The 18,443-nt window shown below is 51.2% G+C and overlaps 1 protein-coding gene across 1 annotated transcript in view; it reads left to right on the top strand.

Annotated features, from left to right (window-relative positions):
• The window catches only part of CLEC16A (C-type lectin domain containing 16A), a gene marked incomplete at both ends in the record, with an annotated part of 240,689 nt that overhangs the window by 168,419 nt on the left and 53,827 nt on the right, over window positions 1-18,443 (top strand). Inside the window, 2 exons of the mRNA XM_080704466.1 lie at window positions 13,475-13,626; window positions 17,868-18,072. Of these exons, the coding sequence (XP_080560592.1) occupies window positions 13,475-13,626; window positions 17,868-18,072 (357 nt within the window). The remainder of the gene's footprint in view (window positions 1-13,474; window positions 13,627-17,867; window positions 18,073-18,443) is intronic.

The raw sequence follows: 18,443 nt of genomic DNA, 5'->3' as shown, positions 1-18,443 counted from the left end.
GGTAATTCCATTTTCACCGAGCCGTCCATCTGCGAATTTTTATGCAGTGCAAATAAGGGGAATAAGGAATAAAGCTTTTCTGAGTTGCCCGTCTGTGCAGGAACTTGGGGCGAGGCGCCCTGTGCACCTTCTGGATGTGTGCGAAGGCGAGGATGGCGAGGATGAAGCGCTCGCTCTGTAGCCAGGCGCCCCCTGCACATCCCTGGAGTTGCAGTCCTTAGGAGGCCGGAGGATCAAGGCCAGCCTCAGTGACTTAGTGAGACCCTCATTACCTCAGTGAGACCCTGTTTCAACATAAAAAAAAAATAAAATAGGGCTGGGGGTGTAATTCAGAGCTAAAACGTCTCTGAGTTCCATTCCCAGTACCACAACAATAAAATAAAACCATTTTTTAAAAATTGCTTACTCGCCAGGCGTGGTGGCGCACGCTTGTAATCCCAGCATCCGGGAGGCTGAGACAGGAGGGTCGCGGTTCGAGGACAGCCTCAGCTACTTTGCTCTTTGCAACTCAGTGAGACCCTGTTTCAAAAAATAAAGAATAAAAAATAGGGCTGGGCCGGGTGTGGTGGCGCACGCTTGTAATCCCCGTGCTTGGGAAGCAGAGATAGGAGGATCGCGCAGGTTCGAAGCCAGCCATGTGCGCTGGCTTAGGAGACCCTGTTTCTAAATAATTATATAGGTCTGGGAGTGTAGCCTGGAGGTAGAAGGGCTTCCAGGAACCCCAGTATCACCAAAAAAAAACAACAACAACAAATAGGGCTGGTGATGTAGCTCGGAGGCAGAACGCCCCTGGGTTCCATCCCCAGTACTGCAAAAAAAAAAAAAAAAAAAAAAAAAAAAAAGCTTACTCTGCACTCCTGAATAAAGGGAATCTCTGGATTTTTTAGGCAGTAGAATGAAGACCGGGACCTACTTTCTTAGCCTCTTTGTGCAAACCAGTCATAATTAACTAGACATGGGATGTGCGTTTCAGAGGAGGGAAGGAAGTGGCCGTAGACGCCCCCACCTCTGGAGGCAGGTAGAGCCCAGCCAAGCCCCAGCTGTGGATGTCAGGGGCCAGCTGCCTGGCCCCTAGCCTCAGCCTGGTGGTCTATAGATAGCATCCCCCCCCCCACACACACACACTTGCTCCTGGGTCATTCAGCAGACATCCACTGCACAGTAGCTGCTGAGGAATGGCAGAGGCTCCCCCCGCATTAGCACAGTGAATGCTGGGACAGTGGCCCCGAGTCCTCGGGAGACGTCAAGACCCTGGGGCGTTAGGAAGTCCTACCTCTCAGGTCCCACCTCTTCCCACTCACATCCCTGCTACTCAATCCTGGGAACCAAATGGGTTTTCCCAGTGAGGGGATCTTATGGTCATCACTCAAAAGTGATAGAAAGAGCCGGGCTGGTGGCGCACGCTTGTAATCCCCGCGCTTGGGAGGCGGAGACAGGGAGCTCGGAGGTTGAATGCCCCTGGGCTCCATCCCCAGCACTTCAAAAAAAAAATTTTTTTTGACTTGTCTAAACTTCACAACCCTGTTTGTGCCCCCACCCACCCAGAGTGTTCTTTTGAAATCCAAAGAACCAGGTTGTAAGAATTGTGCAGCAAGCGCCCGCGCACCCCACCACCTGCACTCCACCCTGGATGTGGTAACGCTTTACCCATCCATCAATCCATTATTTTCTTAAATGTTTTTCAAAGTAAATTTCAGACCTCAGTACCCGTGGGGGGCCTGAACCGGAGATTGAACCCAGGGGTGTTCCAGTTCTGAGCTACAACCCCAGCCTTTTTTATCTTGAAACAGGCTTTTGCCGAGTTGCTGAGGCTGGCCTCAAACCTGCAATCCTCCTGTCTCAGCCTCCCAAGTATGGGATTCCAGGCATGTGCCACCAGGCCCAGCTCTCTGAACCCTTCTGTCTACATGCTCCAGCTTGCATAGCATGCAGTAGGTCTAAGTCTCTTCATTAGGCCTGGCCTGCAAATGAGGCACTAAAGAAATAGAAAGCAGTGAAGGCCTGATGCCCCTGCCGGCAGGCGGTCCCGGACCCCGCTCCTCAGCTCTGGGCTGAGAAGCACAGAGTCCTCGCAGCTGTTTCGACCAGTTTCTCTTGGCGCTGCAGGCAGCGGTGAGCCCTTTGCAACTCAGTGAGACCCTGTTTCAAAATAAAGAATAAAAAAATAGGGCTGGAGGTATAGCTCAAAGATAGGGTAGCCCTGGGTTCCATCCCCAGTACTGAAAAAAAAAATATATATATATATATATATATTAAAGAATAAATAGGGCTGGGGGTGTCTCTCAGAGGTAGAATGCCCCTGGGTTTCATCCTCAGTACTGCAAAAAAAAAAAGTGGGATTGAGCTTCTAGACCTGGCACAGAAATGTGCCCGGCCCAGCCTCCACCCTGCCGCTGGCCCTGCTGGGAAGGCGGCTTTGGGGACCTTCAAAGAAGACAAAGTAATTGATTGCTACTTGCAGCAAATAGCCCATAAGCTGTTTCTGGGTTGATGGAGAAATGGTTACTTAATTTTCTTCAAAGGATTGATTTGAGTGTCAGGAGAAGCAGCCTAATTGAGTGTGCGCTTCACACCCTCGGTGGGAACGAGGAGCAGAGCGGCCGGGGCCACGGGCGGGGTCCCCCTGCGCCCCGCTCAGCCGCGTCCTCCCCCTCTGGTGCTCTGTAGGACTGGCCAGCATCCACTCCCCGCATCCCAGCTCTGCTCGGCTGCATTTGCCCCAGCAGGGACTCCCTGTGAAAAGTGCTCATCGTGGCGCCCACGGAAGCCTTTGTGAGCAGCTTTCTTACACCTCGCCTCGGCCACGCTTCTCCTTCCGTAGTGGATGGGGGCCCGCACCCCCCCCACGGGCCTGCAGACTGACCTCGTGGGCGGGGGATGCTCCCTCCCCCAGGCCTGTGGACTGGCCTCACTGTCCTGCCTGCGCCTGCCTCTCCCCTCTGTCCCCTGTGACTCACCGGTCTCCTCCCACCTGTGGGCGGCTGGCTGTATCCCATTCCACCCCCGACTGTACTCCATCAGCAAGGAGCCACACGAGGCTGGTTTTCTCTGGAACCACAAAGTTCCGTCTCCATCCCACAGAGGCTGGTCCCCAGCATGTCAGGCAGTTCCTCAGAGCTGACAGCTGCCCATGTGTAAAGGCTTCCTGAAGGCAGGGCCTTGGCCTGTCTTGCTCACCACTGTACCCCAGCATCTGAAAAGTGCCCAAGGGGCGGCGCTCACCCTGCAGTCCACCCTGCGTGCAGGCAAAGAGGCCCAAGGATCAAGAGAGACAGACAGCATCCCCGGCTGGAGGAGGCCGGGTCCCCGCTGGGAGAGGCTGCCTGTGCCGGCTCTTTCAGTCCACCCTTTCATCACTAGGGCCCAAATACCCGGCAAGCCCAACACAGAGGAAGAAAGGTTGATTTGGCTCATGGTTTTAGAGGCTTCAGCTTGTGGCTGGCCGGCCCCAAGGCAGGCAACAGGGCCTGAGAGAATGATACAGCAAGAGCCACTCTCGGCTTAAGGTGGCCGGAGGCAGGAGGACTCGGGCATGCAGGGACAGAGTGCGTGTCCACGGCCACAGCCCAGCGACCCACCTCCCCCAGCTCCGTCCACCTCCAAACCTGGCTGCACGGTCTAGGAAACAGAATGAAATGTCTGGGGACTTTCTGTGTCATACCACCAGTGTAGAGGCAGCCCAGTGACACACAGCTGGCTTCAGGTCCTCGGCCGCCAGGCCTGCCTGCTGAGAGCTTGCCGCATTTGACTGTCCCCTGCCAGAACCAGCCGGCACCCGCCCCTCCACGGCCAAGCCTGGGTTGGGGTGTCCCAGCCAGGCAGATCTTCTCCCTGGCCTCGTCAAGGGACTAGACCCCAAGTTTCCACCAGCGAGCGCCGTGTGGAGGTCTCATGTCCACCTGCTCAGTTCCTCAGCTGTGTGTGTCCTCTCTCAGTGAGTGCCCTTGAGCTTCTCCACCGCCCAGGGTGTGTGTCTGCTGGACGGTAGGGTCCCGGCTGGGCTGACAGAAGCAGCCCTAGAGGCTGGCTGGTGTTAGGATTTAAATGGTGCAAGGACTCTTTTTCTTATTCAAATAAGGTTTGTTGAATAGAAAACTTAAAACTAATAGGCAGCTTGGTGCAGCTTGAACAAATCTTTATTACAAAATCAGTAGGAAATAGAAAAGAGAAAAAAAAAAAAACAGCGTGCTGGCGCGTACGCTGAAGAACCCGAAAATGGAGCTCTGACCCCTTTTGGGACCGCGGCCTTTAACTAGATTTGTATTGTGTCTTCTTATCAGCGTCACCACAGCAGTGGGCTGGGAACCTGTTCCTTAGGCAGGTGGTGCCTCTGTCTCCGGACAGTGCACTTACCAAGCGCAGGGTCAAGGACCCACCTGCCTTCGCCTCTGTCGTATCGGGCGGTGTCGGCTGCTCATCAGCTCTGGGTGCGTGGAAGCAGCGCACGGCGTTTACCTTTCCTACACCCAGGCCAGGTCGCAGAGGAGAGGAGGTCAGCAGCCACTGATCGCCTCTGTATAGTTTTAGGGCCAAAGGCTTCAATTGACTCTGAGGCTTTTACTATAGGTTAATCGTTAGAACGAAGGATAAGGAGAGCGGGGGACCCTGCATGGTAACAGCCGCCGCCCCTCCCTGCCTGGGTGCCTGCGCAGCACCCAGGCCGGACTACCTTTTACATTTTGGAAATGAATACCAAAGCAATTTTCCAATACCGGCACAGCCGGGATGTCGATGAAGCTGCTGGGTTGGGGGTCCCCTTTAGAAAGAGCCCTCACCATCTTACAGAGGGTGGCCTACAGGGGCACCGCACCCACACACACACACTCCAGGGAAAGTCATTGACCCTGGTTGCCCATGGGACACAGCAGTGCCCCTTGGCTAGACCCTAGAATAGAAACCGAGTCAGCGTGGGCCGAAGCACAGAGCGGCCAGGACTTCCGTCCCGCGCGAACATCAGAGACGTTTGTGCCAGGATGGGAAGTCTTGCTGGGGGCCCTGCTGTCTTGGAATCCCAGTGTCCCACCCACCACCAACACACACAGACACAGGAGTCACTGTGCCCTGTCCTTCTGACCTCTGATGAGCAGCCCGAGGAGGATCTGAACTCTGCTGTGTGCCCTAAAACCCAGAGCATCGGCTTTCACAGCCCTAGGCTTAGCTGGCTTGGCGGTCCCTCCATATGATAAAGACCTCCTTGATTCTAAATGGAGTTGGAGCCACCAACTCCAAGAATTAAATTACGGCATTGGCCTCCATATTTTATTATGAAGGCATCATTTAAATACAGCCAAAGTCAATCAGCCCTATTTATTGCTCAGTAATGAGCTGCTTCCTGCCGGAGGGAGGGAGCTGTGGTGGAAGGCTTCAGTCCAGGGATGAAAATAACAGCAGGTTGAGATGTCCAGGTCTCCCAACGGGGAGCCCGGGAGACGCGCGCTTCCCTGGCCCCACCCCAAATACTTGCTCAGCACGGCCAGGCCCCCTCTGAGGGGACCACAGTGAAGGAGAGGGCTCTGAGCAGAGTCAGGCCCCAGCAAGTCAGGCAGTGCCAGGCATCCGACTTGTACCGGGAAAACCAACGTACCCACCTCTGACAAGGACCACTACAGCCTGCACGTGTGCCAGGTGCCGGGCACTCCAGCCTCCTCAGAGGGCCCGCGGGGGTTAAGGGAGGGATCTAAGACTCAGAGATAGAAATGCCTGGCCCAGGGTCACGGGGCCCCATGGTGGAGTGAGGTTTAAGCCCAGGCACCATGGCTCCAAAGCCCAGGCTGTTTGCAGCGGCCCAGTTGCCCTGCATGTGCCCCTGGTAAGGTGGCTCCGGCAGGCTATGTCCTTCTCCTGCTCGCTCGTGACATCCTGAGCTGCTGCTGGGAAGTGGTTGCTCCAGTTTTCCTTCATCCTGTTGCCCTAGGCAATCACAGGGGCCAACTGGAGCTCAAGGAAGGATGGAGACCTACCACAGGGCGGCCACACAGTCAGTCACGCTGCTAGAAGTGCGCGTAGGGTGGGGAATACTGCTGGGGCCAGCTTTGGAAAGATGTTCCATTGAAAAACCCATTTCAAGGCTCCTCTAGTCCATTCAGGGGCAGGAAAGAGGATCTCATATTAGCACCCGTTTGTCTTAGAACATCTAACTTTTAGATTTCCCTTTGATAAAAAAGAAGAGGTGGTGAGCCATAAGTGTGTGTGTGTGTGTGTGTGTGTGTGTGTGTGTGTGTGATTGAAGATTGAACCCAAGGGCATTCTACCTCATAGCTACACCTTCGGCCCTTTTTAAAAATTTTTATTTTGAGCCGGGCATGGTGGCACACACTTGTAATCCCCATGCTTGGGAGGCGGAGGCAGGAGGATTGCACTGGTTCAAAACCAACCTTGCTGGCTTAAGAGACCCTGTTTCCAAATTAAAAAAAAAAACAAAAACAAAAAACAAAAACATAAAATAGGCTGGGAGTGAAGCCCAGAGGGTAGAAGGATTTCCAGGAACCCTAGTACCACCAAAAAAAAAAAAAAAATATTTTGAAATAGCGTCTTGCTAAGCTACCGTGCACTGGCCTCCACCTGCAATCCTCTTGTCTCAGCCTCCCAGGTACTGGGATCACAGACACGCGCCACCATGACCACTTTGGGCCATCATGTAATGAAATGCCTTTTTCTCTTTCATCCCTTGTCACGGTCACCTTCTTAGTTGGAAGTAACTCTGGCTTTCCATTTGTAGTAATAACATGAAGTTGCCTTTTGCAAGTGCTTAGAGAGGAAAACTAAGCCCGGGCTTTGCTTCGCTGCTATCGATTCCCTCTGATGTGTGCTACGGATGCGAGCCTGTCTCCGCAGCCTGACAGCTCCCCGGCAGTGGAGGCAGTCCCTCTGTAAAAATCTCGAGGAGGGTCTCTGTCCTTTGCCACCAGGAGACATGGTTCGGTGGCGTAGGCATGACAAGGACGGTGTGGTATCTATCCTTTGAGAAAGAAAAGGCCGGGCAGAGCATAGACACGGGGGCCTGGAAGTGCACCAGGAGTGATAACAAGAGTTAAAAAACCAAAACAAATCCCGTGCAGCAGGTTTCCCTGGGGAGATGGATGATTCATTGTCCACTGCAAAAAAAAAATGCTTCATACCTTTTAACACAGTAAAATGCAATGTGCTTTCTAGTCAAAGAGATTGATAAGCTTACTATTCTCAAACAAAACAAAATGGCAAATTTTCTCTGCCCTCAAAGAAACCAAAGGCAGCACCCAGCAATGAGGAACAGGTCGGCTTTCTCTGGAGCAAAGTTCCGGGGGAGGCGTGGCGCGCCATCAGGGTCCCAGGGCAAAACTGAAATGTCTGTCATCCCGCCTGCCCTGGCCCCAGCTGCAGAGACTTGTTCTCCTCGGTCCAGTGCTGCTTGTGGGAACCCTCCCCTTTCCTCTGGACACAGGTCCTCAGAGCAGGGCCAAGCCCCATGCTCCCCGTGAGCCTGGTGCAAACAGAGCCTGGCTCTGCATGGGTGCACCTGGGGTGAGTTGGACACCTGACTCTCAAGCTCCCGGCTCCGGCTGTCATGGTAACCTCTGGCTGTGGACTGCGTGAGCGCGGCTACTTGCTGTCACTAAGCCTTTGTGATCAAGGAGGCTGGGCTGGCCAGCAGCTGGACCCAGGGCTGCTCACCCTCCTCGTAGGCCCCAGAAGACCCTTTTTTTCCCCTTTATTCAGTTTTAAGGATACTGAGGCCAGCCTCAGCGACTTAGCAAAACCCTGTTTCAAAATAAAAAGGGCTGGGAGTATAGACCAGAGGTTAGAATGCCCCCGGGTTCCTCAGTAACACACACATACACACACAAAGAACATATGTGTTTTCCCTTTGGGAACTCAGAACACTGCATATAAACTAAAACTGGCTTTCCAGCTCCAGTCTGTACCCTTTTTATTTTGGTTCTGGCTACGTTGCTGAGGCTGGCCTGGAACCCGTGATCCTCCTGTCTCAGCCTCCCTAGAACTGGGATTGCAGGTGTATACCACCATGCCCGGTGAAACTTGCTTTTTCCACTCAACAGTATGTTTTTAAGCCTGTTGAAATAGCTGGAAAGAGAATTCATTCCTTATGATTGCCACACAGGTGTACTTTGTTTTGTTTTGTTATTGTTCTGAGAAGCAGACCCAGGGGCAGTCTACTCTGAGCCTCCCTTTTTGAGTCTTTATTTCAAAATAGGTCTTAATGGCTCAAACCTACGATTCAACTGCTTCAGCCCCCGAAGTACTATGCAGCCTGGCTGGCCGCAGTTTTACACCAAATGAACAGACACCGTTTATTCAGACTTTCCCTTATCGCTGAACTTTGGGATTCTTAAACCCCCGAAAGCTGTTCTCACCCCACTAGGCCCACACATCTGAGTGTTTTTCTTAGGAACATACCATTTGCTCATCAAAGCATGTGAAACTTTCAGTTTTAATAAATAATGCTAATTTGCCCTTCCAAATGGCCATGTTGATTTATTCTTCTACCAGCTGCTGCTCTTGGCGAATGCCAGTTTCTCCCTGTCCTCAGCAACACCTGATGTTATCAGACACTATAATTCTTGTCAACCCTGCAGGGAGGAGATGGTATCTTGCTTCGATCTGGTTCCCGATTTCTCATGAGGATGGGCGCCTCGTTATTTATTTATCGGCTGTCCCCGTTCCCACCTGGACTCCTCAGTCATTCATCTGTGGCCACTTGGGTCCTGTGTCTATTTCCCCTGTATCGTCTTCTGATCATTTCTACAGTTGTTTTTTTTTTTTCATTTAAAAAATTTATTTCTTCTACATTTCATATTGGCGCATTATGATTGTACATGAGTGGGATTTGTTCTTACAGATCTGTACATGGTCATTTGCAATCCAGTCTGTTTCATTCCCTAGTGCCTGCCTTTACCCCATCGTCTGTGTGTGTGTGTGTGTGTGTGTGTGTGTGTGTGTGTGTGTATAAAACTGAGGATGGAACCTGGAACCCAGGGGCATTCTGCCACTGAGCTACACCCACAGCCCTTTTTATTTATTTATTTATTTTTTTTTAAACAGAGTCTTGCTAAATTACCACGAATTGGCCCCGAGCCTGCGATCCTCTTGTCTCAGCCTCCCAAGTGCTGGGATCACAGGTGTGGGCCACCACGCCTAGCGTCCTCTCTGTTTTCCTGAGACCCTCCCCGCTCCTTTTGCAGTGTTTTAATAGAGTCCTGGGCCCTGACCTCTGGAGAGAAGCCCTTGCAGGGGGGAGCCGGGAGGTTCTGATGCCCACTGCGATCCAGAAGCAGCCTGGCTGGATGGCCAGGAAGCCTTATGCCATCTGTCACCTGGACTGTCCTCCCGCCACACACCCCGGTAGTGCAGCCACTGAACCCCTCCCACACGCCCGTGTACCTCCCAGGCCCTCAACACCCTGCGGGGCTCCATCCGACTCCACGCCAAATCCGTGGAGCGTGGGCAACACCGGCTTCTAGGCAGCAGCGGCGGCTCTGTCCCGGCTTCTCCTGCGTCCAAGACACCACAGCAAACCAAACGTGACCCCCGGCGCCCAGGGCTCCAGATGGGAATGCCCACAGCCGGTGAGGGGGGCCAAGGGGGTGCAACAAGTTCCCCAAAACGACACCGAAAGGCCCGCCAGCAAGTCGCCCCAAAACCAGCATTTCCTTCACCTCCCTGAAGAAGATTCCCGGGTAGCTGTGGCCGCAGTTTCTTCTTAACTGCCCCCACACCCCGAGAAGCAGTCCCCGCTGGGAGCCTTCCTGCTCCTGCCCGCCGGGCTGCGCCTTCGCTTTCTTGTGAAATCTCACCGACTTCTCACAGGGCTTTGATGTCTCAATGACATTTCTGAAAGCTCTTCCGCTTTGGGGTTTTGTTCTTCCTTTTTTTTTTTTTTTTTTTTTTTTTTTGTTCTTTGTGGCAGAGGTGGTAGGTCTTTTTTTCTCTGAAGCCCCTAAGGCAGCTCTGCTTTAAGAGGGGGGCCCTGTAGACCAACCCCGCTGTCACCGGTAAACCCCAGTGTCACCGAAGCAAAAGACTGTGTCCGCTTTCCCAGGGCCAACTGGCAGATGGGTCCTTTTGCCAATTTGAAGATTGAAGAAAGCAGGGTCGTCCTGTTGAGAGAGGAGGAAGGGAAAGAAAATGCATCTTTTGTTTTTGGGGATGGAACCCAGGGGCATTCTACCTCCGAACTACACCCCCTGCCCTATTTTTTATTCTTTATTTTGAAACCGGGTCTCACTGAGTTGCAGAGGACCTCACTAAGTAGCTGAGGCTGTCCGTGCGTGAACCGCGATCCTCCAGGTCTCAACCTCCCGAATGCTGGGATTACAAGCATGCGCCACCACGCACAGCTCGGGAAAATATTTCTAAAAATGAATTAAGACAGCTCTCTCTCTTTTTTTATAATACAGAAGACTAAATGTCCAAAGAAAACCACTGAGTATGGAACCAAAATTCAGGATGAGCTGGGCGTGGTGGCGCACACTTGTAATCCCAGCTTTTGGGAGGCTAAGACAGGAGGATTGCTCAGATTCGAAGCCAGCCTTAGCTACTTAGTGAGGCCCTCTGCAACTCAGTGAGACCCTGTTTCAAAATAAAGAATAAAAAAAAATAGGGCTAAGGGTGTAGCTCATAAGTAAAATGCCCATGGGTTCCATCCCAGTACCGCAAAAATAAATAAATAAATAAATTCAGGATGAAAGGTTTTTTGTTTTTTGGTGGTACTGGGGTTCCTGGAAGCCCTTCTACCTCTGGGCTACACTCCCAGACCTATTTTTTAATATTTTATTTGGAAACAGGGTCTCCTAAGCCAGTGTGGCTGGCTTCAAACCTGCGCGATCCTCCTGTTTCCGCCTCCCAAGCGCGGGGATGACAAGCATGCCCACCACGCCCAGCAAAAGATGTATTTTTAAATGTTTTCGGATCCTGGACTGGAATGTTGGGAGCAGCAAGAGTCTTGCCCTGCAGAGTAAGAAAGTACAAATCCTGACAGGAGGCCTCTTTGGTGCTGGTGTTTGCTGCGGAACATCTGTCCGTCCCAGGTGCTGAGTGCTAGAGAGAAGAGGACAGGCCCAAGGCGGAGCGCCTGGAGAGCTGAGCCCGAGCTTGTAGGCATCCGTATTTGGGGCTAGATTTTATACCATCTGCGTCAGCTCCCTCTGCCCCCATACTCTTAGCCCAAATCTTGGGGTAAAGTGCTCCCGACAAAACGAGTTGGGGTGGCGAAAGTATTCCACAACTGGTATTCAGTAATGCTCAACTACAAGTTTATTTAAATTTACACTTAAAACGAGTGCATTTTGTGGTCTATAAATTATATCTCAAAAAAGGCTGGGGCTGTAGCTCAGTGGTAGAAGAGCTCGCTGCTATGCTTAAAGTCCTAGGTTTGATCCTCGGCACTGGAAAAAGAAAAACTCCTAAATTATACATCAGAAAACCTGTTATAGGAAAGAAAAAAATATACCATTTCCTATTCTTCTTTTTTTTTTTTTTTTTTTTTTTGCGGATCTTGGGATGGAACCCAGAGGCATTTGACCTCCGAGCTACACCCCTTGCCCAATGTTTTATTCTTTATTTTGAAACAGGGTCTCACTGAGTTGTGAAGGGCCTCACTAAGTCCTATTCTTCTAATCAGAGACTTCAATGAATGTTTGGCATACTGGGGTCTGTGTGTTTGTTTGTTTGTTTGTTTGTTTTGCGGTACCTCTGAGCTACACCCCCAGCCCTATTTTTATTTCTTTAATTTGAAACAGGGTCTCACTGAGTTGCAGAGTGCCTTGCTAAGTAGCTGAGGCTGTCTGCGAACCGCGAGCCTCCGGTCTCAGCCTCCCAAGTGCTGGGATGACAAGCGTGCGCCACCACGCCTGGCTTGTGCTTATGTTTTTTGTAGGAATATTTTGTTTTTAACATATTAAACTCATAGTATTAAAATTTCTATTTTTTCCACTTCAGATTTTAATGTTTTTCATCGTTATAATATGATATCTTTCTTTTATTTGTTTTTTTTGTGCTGGGATAGAATCAGGCCTTATGCACACTAGGCAAATGTTCTACCACTGAGCTACACTCTCAGCCCTATGTAAATATCATTTCAACTGGTATTTTTATATGTACTTTAAAAACATACCTTGCATACATTCTCATTTTAAAATAATTTCAAGCAACAGAGTGATACATAAAACAAAAGCGAAAGTCCCCCTATTAATACCCCCCACACACACCCAATTCTCACTTCCCTCCCTACAGGTAACCACTGTTCACAGTTTGGTTAAACATTGTTTTACATGGGTATATAATTTTCCATCTGATGGGGAAAAACATACATTGTTCCCCCATTTAGGGACATTTCGGGTGTTTCCTGGTTTGGCTGTCTCACTTAATAGGTGTGGTGGACGATCTCAGTGGAGGGAAGTCTAAGTACGCCGTAGATGTGATGACCCCGTGTTATTCAAGGGGCTTCAGAGTCATCAAGGACAGGACTCAATGAGACACTGAATTGGGGACTAACTTTTGAGTAGGGGAGGGGGACCCTTGCTTAATATTTCATCTAGCTGCTCTCCTTGACTGCACCAAACCTCTCAAGGTAAGGGGCGTTCTCACAAATGGAGAATCGGGGCTCAGAGGAGCCATGTGCCTTGCCCAAGGCCATGGACCATCCGGCGCCCAGTTTGGTGCTGAGTCCCAGGCGTCAGCCCAGGGCGTGTGCTGCCCTTACAGACAGCAGAGACCCTCGTTCTCCTCCTGTTGCTTTGTTTCAGCAAACGCCATCGCAGCTGTCAAGCGCTCTTGTTCCTTAAGGAAGCACCGAAACGCTCCTGGGGTTCTTGGCTGTTGGTGGTCTTATGGATGACCTTGTTTTTGTGGTGCTGGGGATTGAACCTAGGGCTGTGTGCATTCTAGGCAGTTGCTCTGATCATTGAGCCTCATCCTCAGCCCCAGCTGTGGGTTATTTTTAAGCAGCAGTTTGAGTACCTACTCTGTGGTAACAGCCTAATGAGCAGTAAGCTAAGGATGTGTTACGCTTTTTATATCCCTTCTAACAAATCATGCTTCGAGGAGTGGACACTATTCCCACGTGTGTGTGTGTTCCTGGGGGTGGAACCCAGGGGCTTTTCTACCTTCGGGCTATACTCCCAGACCTATTTTATACTTTATTTGGAAACAGGGTGTCACTTAGTTGCTGAGAGCCTCACTAAGTAGCTGAGGCTGGCTTCGAACCCGCGCAATCCTCCTGTCTCAGCCTCCTAAGCGTGGGGATTACAAGCGTGCGCCCCCACGCCCGGTCTATTCCCACTTTTCAGATGAATTGGAGGCCCAGAGAGGGAAAGAAACTTAGCTGGCTGAGAAGGGATTCAGACTCAGTTCTGTGGGCCATCAGGCTTGGGTTCTGACCACCAGGCTCTGCTGCCCGGCAAAACTAGAGGCAGCTGGAGCAGTCCGAGTTAGGGCAGCCATGCGGGCTCTCAGTCTCCTCTCTGCCCTCTCTTCCCAGATAACAGCGACCTGATTGCGTGCACCGTGATCACCAAGGACGGCGGCATGGTCCAGCGATTCCTGGCTGTCGACATTTACCAGATGAGTCTGGTGGAGCCCGATGTGTCCCGGCTTGGCTGGGGAGTGGTCAAGTTTGCAGGCCTTCTGCAGGTGAGGTGGCCAGGAATTCTGGAATCTCCTCTCCGCTCACCGTTAGATGCACACACCAAATTATCATCTGTTTTGGACCATTCCTAAGGGTATAGGGAATACATGGACAAATTGCCACCAAAAGAAAGCCAAAACATTGCACAGATGAGGACAAGTCCTCTTTGGTTCTAGCGATTGAACCTAGGGGCCTTCTACTTCTGAGCTCCACCCCCAGTCCTCTTTATTTTGAAACAGGGTCTCACTAGGGAGTCTGGCTAGATTGCTGAAGCTGATCTCAAAGCAGTGATCTTCCTGTCTCAGCCTCCCAAGTACTGGGATTACAGGTCTACTCTACTGCACCCAGTTGCCAAGGGCCCTAGTCCTTACACCTCTCCTCTCCTCTCCTGCAAGAGATAACCCTGCAGGTTATCAAGATAATCCTTCCACATTTGTTTCTCTGCATGCAGCTACCTGTACAATTTGTTTTCAGTTGCGTACAGCTGTTCCTCCATATTCCCAGGTTCGACATCTGCAAACTTAACCACTTGGAGATCTTTGAGAAAAAAATTACATCTCTATTGAACATATGCACACAATTTTCATTACTCCCTAAACAACTCTCTAGTTAGTACTTATACTAGATATTTTAAGTAATCTAGAGATAATTGAAATTATATGGAGCTGGGCACGGTGGCACACCCGTGTGATCCCAGCATTCGGGAGGCTGAGACAGGAGGATTGTGGTTCGCAGACAGCCTCAGCTACTTAGTGACGCTCTCTGCAACTCAGACCCTGTTACTCAGACCCTGTTTCAAAAATAAAAAATAAAAAAAGGGCCGGGCATAGTGGTGCACGCTTGTAATCCCCGCGCTTGGGAGGCAGAGACAGGAGGATCGCGCAGGTTCGAAGCCAGCCACGCTGGCTTAAGAGACCCTGTTTCCAAATAAAATATAAAATAGGTCTGGGAGTGTATCCCAGAGGTAGAAGGGTTCCATCCCCAGTACCGCCAAAAATAAATAAATAAGAATACAAAATAGGGCTGGGAGTGTAGCTCAGAGGTAGAATGCCCCTGGGCTCCATCCCCAGTACCACACACACACATATGCGCGTGCGCACACACACACGAGGAGAGCCGCAGTATACTGCAGAGGCTTCTCCAACTATGGGGTGCTTTGCATGACCCACAGGTGGGGCACAGCCAGCAGGCCACGCCGCTGTGAGGCGGAAGTGGGTCTGCTGGGCAAGGTCTTTCCAGGAATCTGAGCTGTACAGCAGGAAATGGACTGCCTCTCGTGGGGCGAGTCTCAGGCTGGGACCTGTCTGCTGGAGACCCGGCAGACGGGCCCGGTAGAGGAGTGAGCGTGGAGGCTGGCTCCACCCCAGCTCTCCGTTTCATTCCACTCAGTGGGTTGGCATCTGTCACCCAGCTGACAAACACTAGAAAACCCCCAGCGCCAACTCAGCGTTAGGCAACTTAGAACCTCTCTGGAGCCGGGGTGAGAAGAAGGAAATTCTCATCAGCTGCTGGGGGCGGAGGGCAATCATTTTAGAGAGGAAGTTGGCAGTATCTACTAACACTTAAAATAGGTACATTTCAACTTCTTGGTTATCTGCCTAGGGAAATCCTAACCAAATGCATGAGGAAGTAATAGCAGTTCTGTTCAGAGTGGCACTGCGTGCTAAGGCAGAGAGCTGGGACGATCAGCGGGCTCAGGCTAAGCAAGCGTGGTATAGTCACACCACGGTTAAAAAGAATCCCAGGTCTGCATGTGCTAACGTGGCTAGCTGCCCAAGCACAGTACTGAGTGGAAAAGGCAAAGTTGAGAATAGGTTCAATGTTCTGGGTGTGGTGGGCACGCTTGTCATCCCAGCATTCGGGAAGCTGAGACCAGAGGATCGCGGTTCGCGGACAGCCTCAGCTACTTAGTGAAGCCCTCTGCAACTCAGTGAGACCTGGTTTCAAAATAAAGAATAAAAAAAAATAGGGCAGGGGGTGTATCTCGGAGGTCAAATGCCCCTGGGTTCCATCCCCAGACCCACACACACAAAAAAAAAGAATAGGTTCAATGTGACAGCGTAAAACACACACACATACACACACACACACACACACACACACACACACACATACACGTCTAGTCATCCCTTGTGGATGTTTCTAGGACCCCCTGAGGATTCTTAAACCTGTAGAAGCTCAAGTCTCATATAAAATAGCAGAGAATTTGCATATAAACTACACACATCCTCCCAAATAATTTCTTGTGTGTGTGTGTGTGTGTGTGTGTGTGTGTGTGTGTGTGTGTACGCGCGCATGCGCGTGCGGTACTGGGGATGGAGCCCAGGGGCATTCTACCTCTGAACTACATCCTCAACCCTACTTTATTCTTTATTTTGAAGCAGGGCCTCACTGAGCTGCAGAGGGCCTCGCTAAGTTGCTGAGGCTGGCCGCGAACTTGCGATCCTCTTGTCTCAGCCTCCCAAGTACTAGAATTACAAACAAGTGCCACCACACCCAGCTTTCTATTTTTTTTAAGCAAAATGTCTCTTACAGAGGATGATGAAAAAGCGACTATAGATCCCTTCATTTTAAAAGACGTCCACGTAGGATATTGGCCATTAGGTGACTTATGCTTCTTATTTATCTATGCTTATGATCAATGTCCTTTAGAGTGTAGTGTCGAGGAAGTGTGTTTTCCCTTGAAGGATTAGTACACGTCCTCCATCAGACAATGAAGGCCATATAAACCTTTTTTTTTTTTTTTTTTTTTGGTCATCTTCCAATAGCTCCTATTTGTTAGATCACTACCACGTACCACTCTCCCTGGTGTAAATTCATAATGCTTCATGGAGTCGCCTCTGCCACATTTGGATGTGGGCTTTGTTTCTGAAGAGCCTGTGTAGGAGGGAAGGCCTACGGACAGTAGCCGTCTCCCCTCACGAGCCTTCTTCAGTGTTTTCCCCACCTCTGCTAGCTGGCGTCCCCGACTCTGTCTGACTCCTCCTCTTCTCTCATGCCACCTCCAGCCTTTGTGGGAAGAGGACTCTCCGTGACTAATCCATTCTGAAGTTCGCTGTTGGACCGAGCCTTGTTACACTCAGGCATGCCGGTCTCTTCTCCACCTTCCGCTTGCAGCTGTCGTAAAATCTCTGCTGACTGGCGCGCCCCATCCTCTTCTCAGGACCGGCTTTTCCTTTAGGGACCATACAAAGGGATACTGACAGTGCCCTATTCTTGTTTGTGTGGTATTAGGGATTGAACCCAGGGGTATTTTACCCCTGAGCCACACCCCAGCCCATTTTTAATTTGAAAACAGGGCCTCACTAAAGTTGCTGAGACTGGCTTTACCACACCCAGCATGCCCTGTTCTTAAGAAAAATAAGTAGATAAACAGTTGTATCTAAGGTCCTGCCAGATAGTGATGAGAGTTTGGGTGGACTGTCTCTGGTTTCCGAGAAGTAAGAATGGATGGTGTTTGCCCGTGCAGTAGCTGGTGGCCCCAAAAAGAGGCTGGGGTACCCTCTTATGCACTAGGCATCCTAGTCCCCGTGGAAGTGGGCACCAGCCTCCACGAGCAGCATCAGCCCATTCGAGCGTGCTGTGCTTCCTGCCCCATCTTCTCTCACTGGGCCCGGCTTGTCTGTTCCTCTCCTTGACTCTGTCAGACTTGGGAGGCTCATGGTCTCCCTCAGAGCAAAGAAGAATTGGCTCGAGTGGCCGGGCATATTGCTACATCCCTGTAATCCCAGTATCTGGGAGGTGAGACAGGAGAATCATAGGCTCAAGGCCTCGGCAATTTAGGGAAACTCTGCTTCAAAATAAAAAATAGCCAAGTGTGGTGTGCACGCCTGTAGTCCCAGTACTTGAGAAGTTGAAACAGGAAAATAGCAGTTTCAAGGCCAGCCTCAGCAACTTAGTGAGGCCCTCCACAACTTAGCGAGACCCTGTTTCAAAATAAATAAAGATAAAATAAGGCTGGGGGTATAGCTCAGAGGTAGAATGGCCCTGGGTTCAATCCCTAGTACCGCAAAATTAAACCAGTCAATCAATGTAAAAATAAAAAGGGCTGGGGTATAGCTCAGTGATAGAGTGCCCTGTGCCCAACCCCCAGTACTAATACAATAGCAGTCATCATCATCATCATCATCATCATCATCATCATCAGGGGCCTGTTTCTAGATGAGGCCTGGACCCCACAGCCCTGAGCAGCTGCCCGCCTCCCAACCCTGACGGGCACCCTTGCTTTCGCCTCCGCCCTGTGCAGGACATGCAGGTGACTGGCGTGGAAGATGACAGCCGTGCCCTGAACATCACCATCCACAAGCCCACGTCCAGCCCCCACTCCAGGCCCTTCCCCATCCTGCAGGCCACCTTCGTCTTCTCCGACCACATCCGCTGCATCATCGCCAAGCAGCGCCTGGCCAAGGGGCGCATCCAGGCGAGGCGTATGAAGATGCAGAGGATAGCGGGTGAGTGGCCGGCCCTGGCGAGGCGTCCCGAGCCCTGGGGTGAGAGGCGGCCCTGGGGCTCTCAGCGTGCGTCTCTGGCAGTGGCCCGGAGTGGTCAGTGCTGTCGCTCCTCTAGAAGAGGACGCGTGTGGTTCCCGAGTCATTGTGCTTTCTGAAGGAATCAGCGTGGAGATCCCCACTTGGGAAGCCATTTGGTTTCTAGAGGGTTTCTAGGCAGCAAGAAGAAAGGGACCCCCCCGGCCAGCAGGCCACAGGCCAGTGTGAGAGCTGTCCCCACCCCTCCAGCTGACTTCCCAAGCTAGTTACAAAGCTCAGACAGTCCTCGGCCACCTTTGATCCTCAAAGCCACCCTTAGATTTGTAGGGCCTCTT

This window comes from Muscardinus avellanarius, assembly GCF_963383645.1.
Source record: "Muscardinus avellanarius genome assembly, chromosome: 10".
Taxonomy (NCBI): Eukaryota; Metazoa; Chordata; class Mammalia; order Rodentia; family Gliridae; genus Muscardinus; species Muscardinus avellanarius.
The sequence above is the reverse complement of the archived record's forward strand: the minus strand, read 5'-3'. Positions and strand labels throughout refer to the sequence as shown.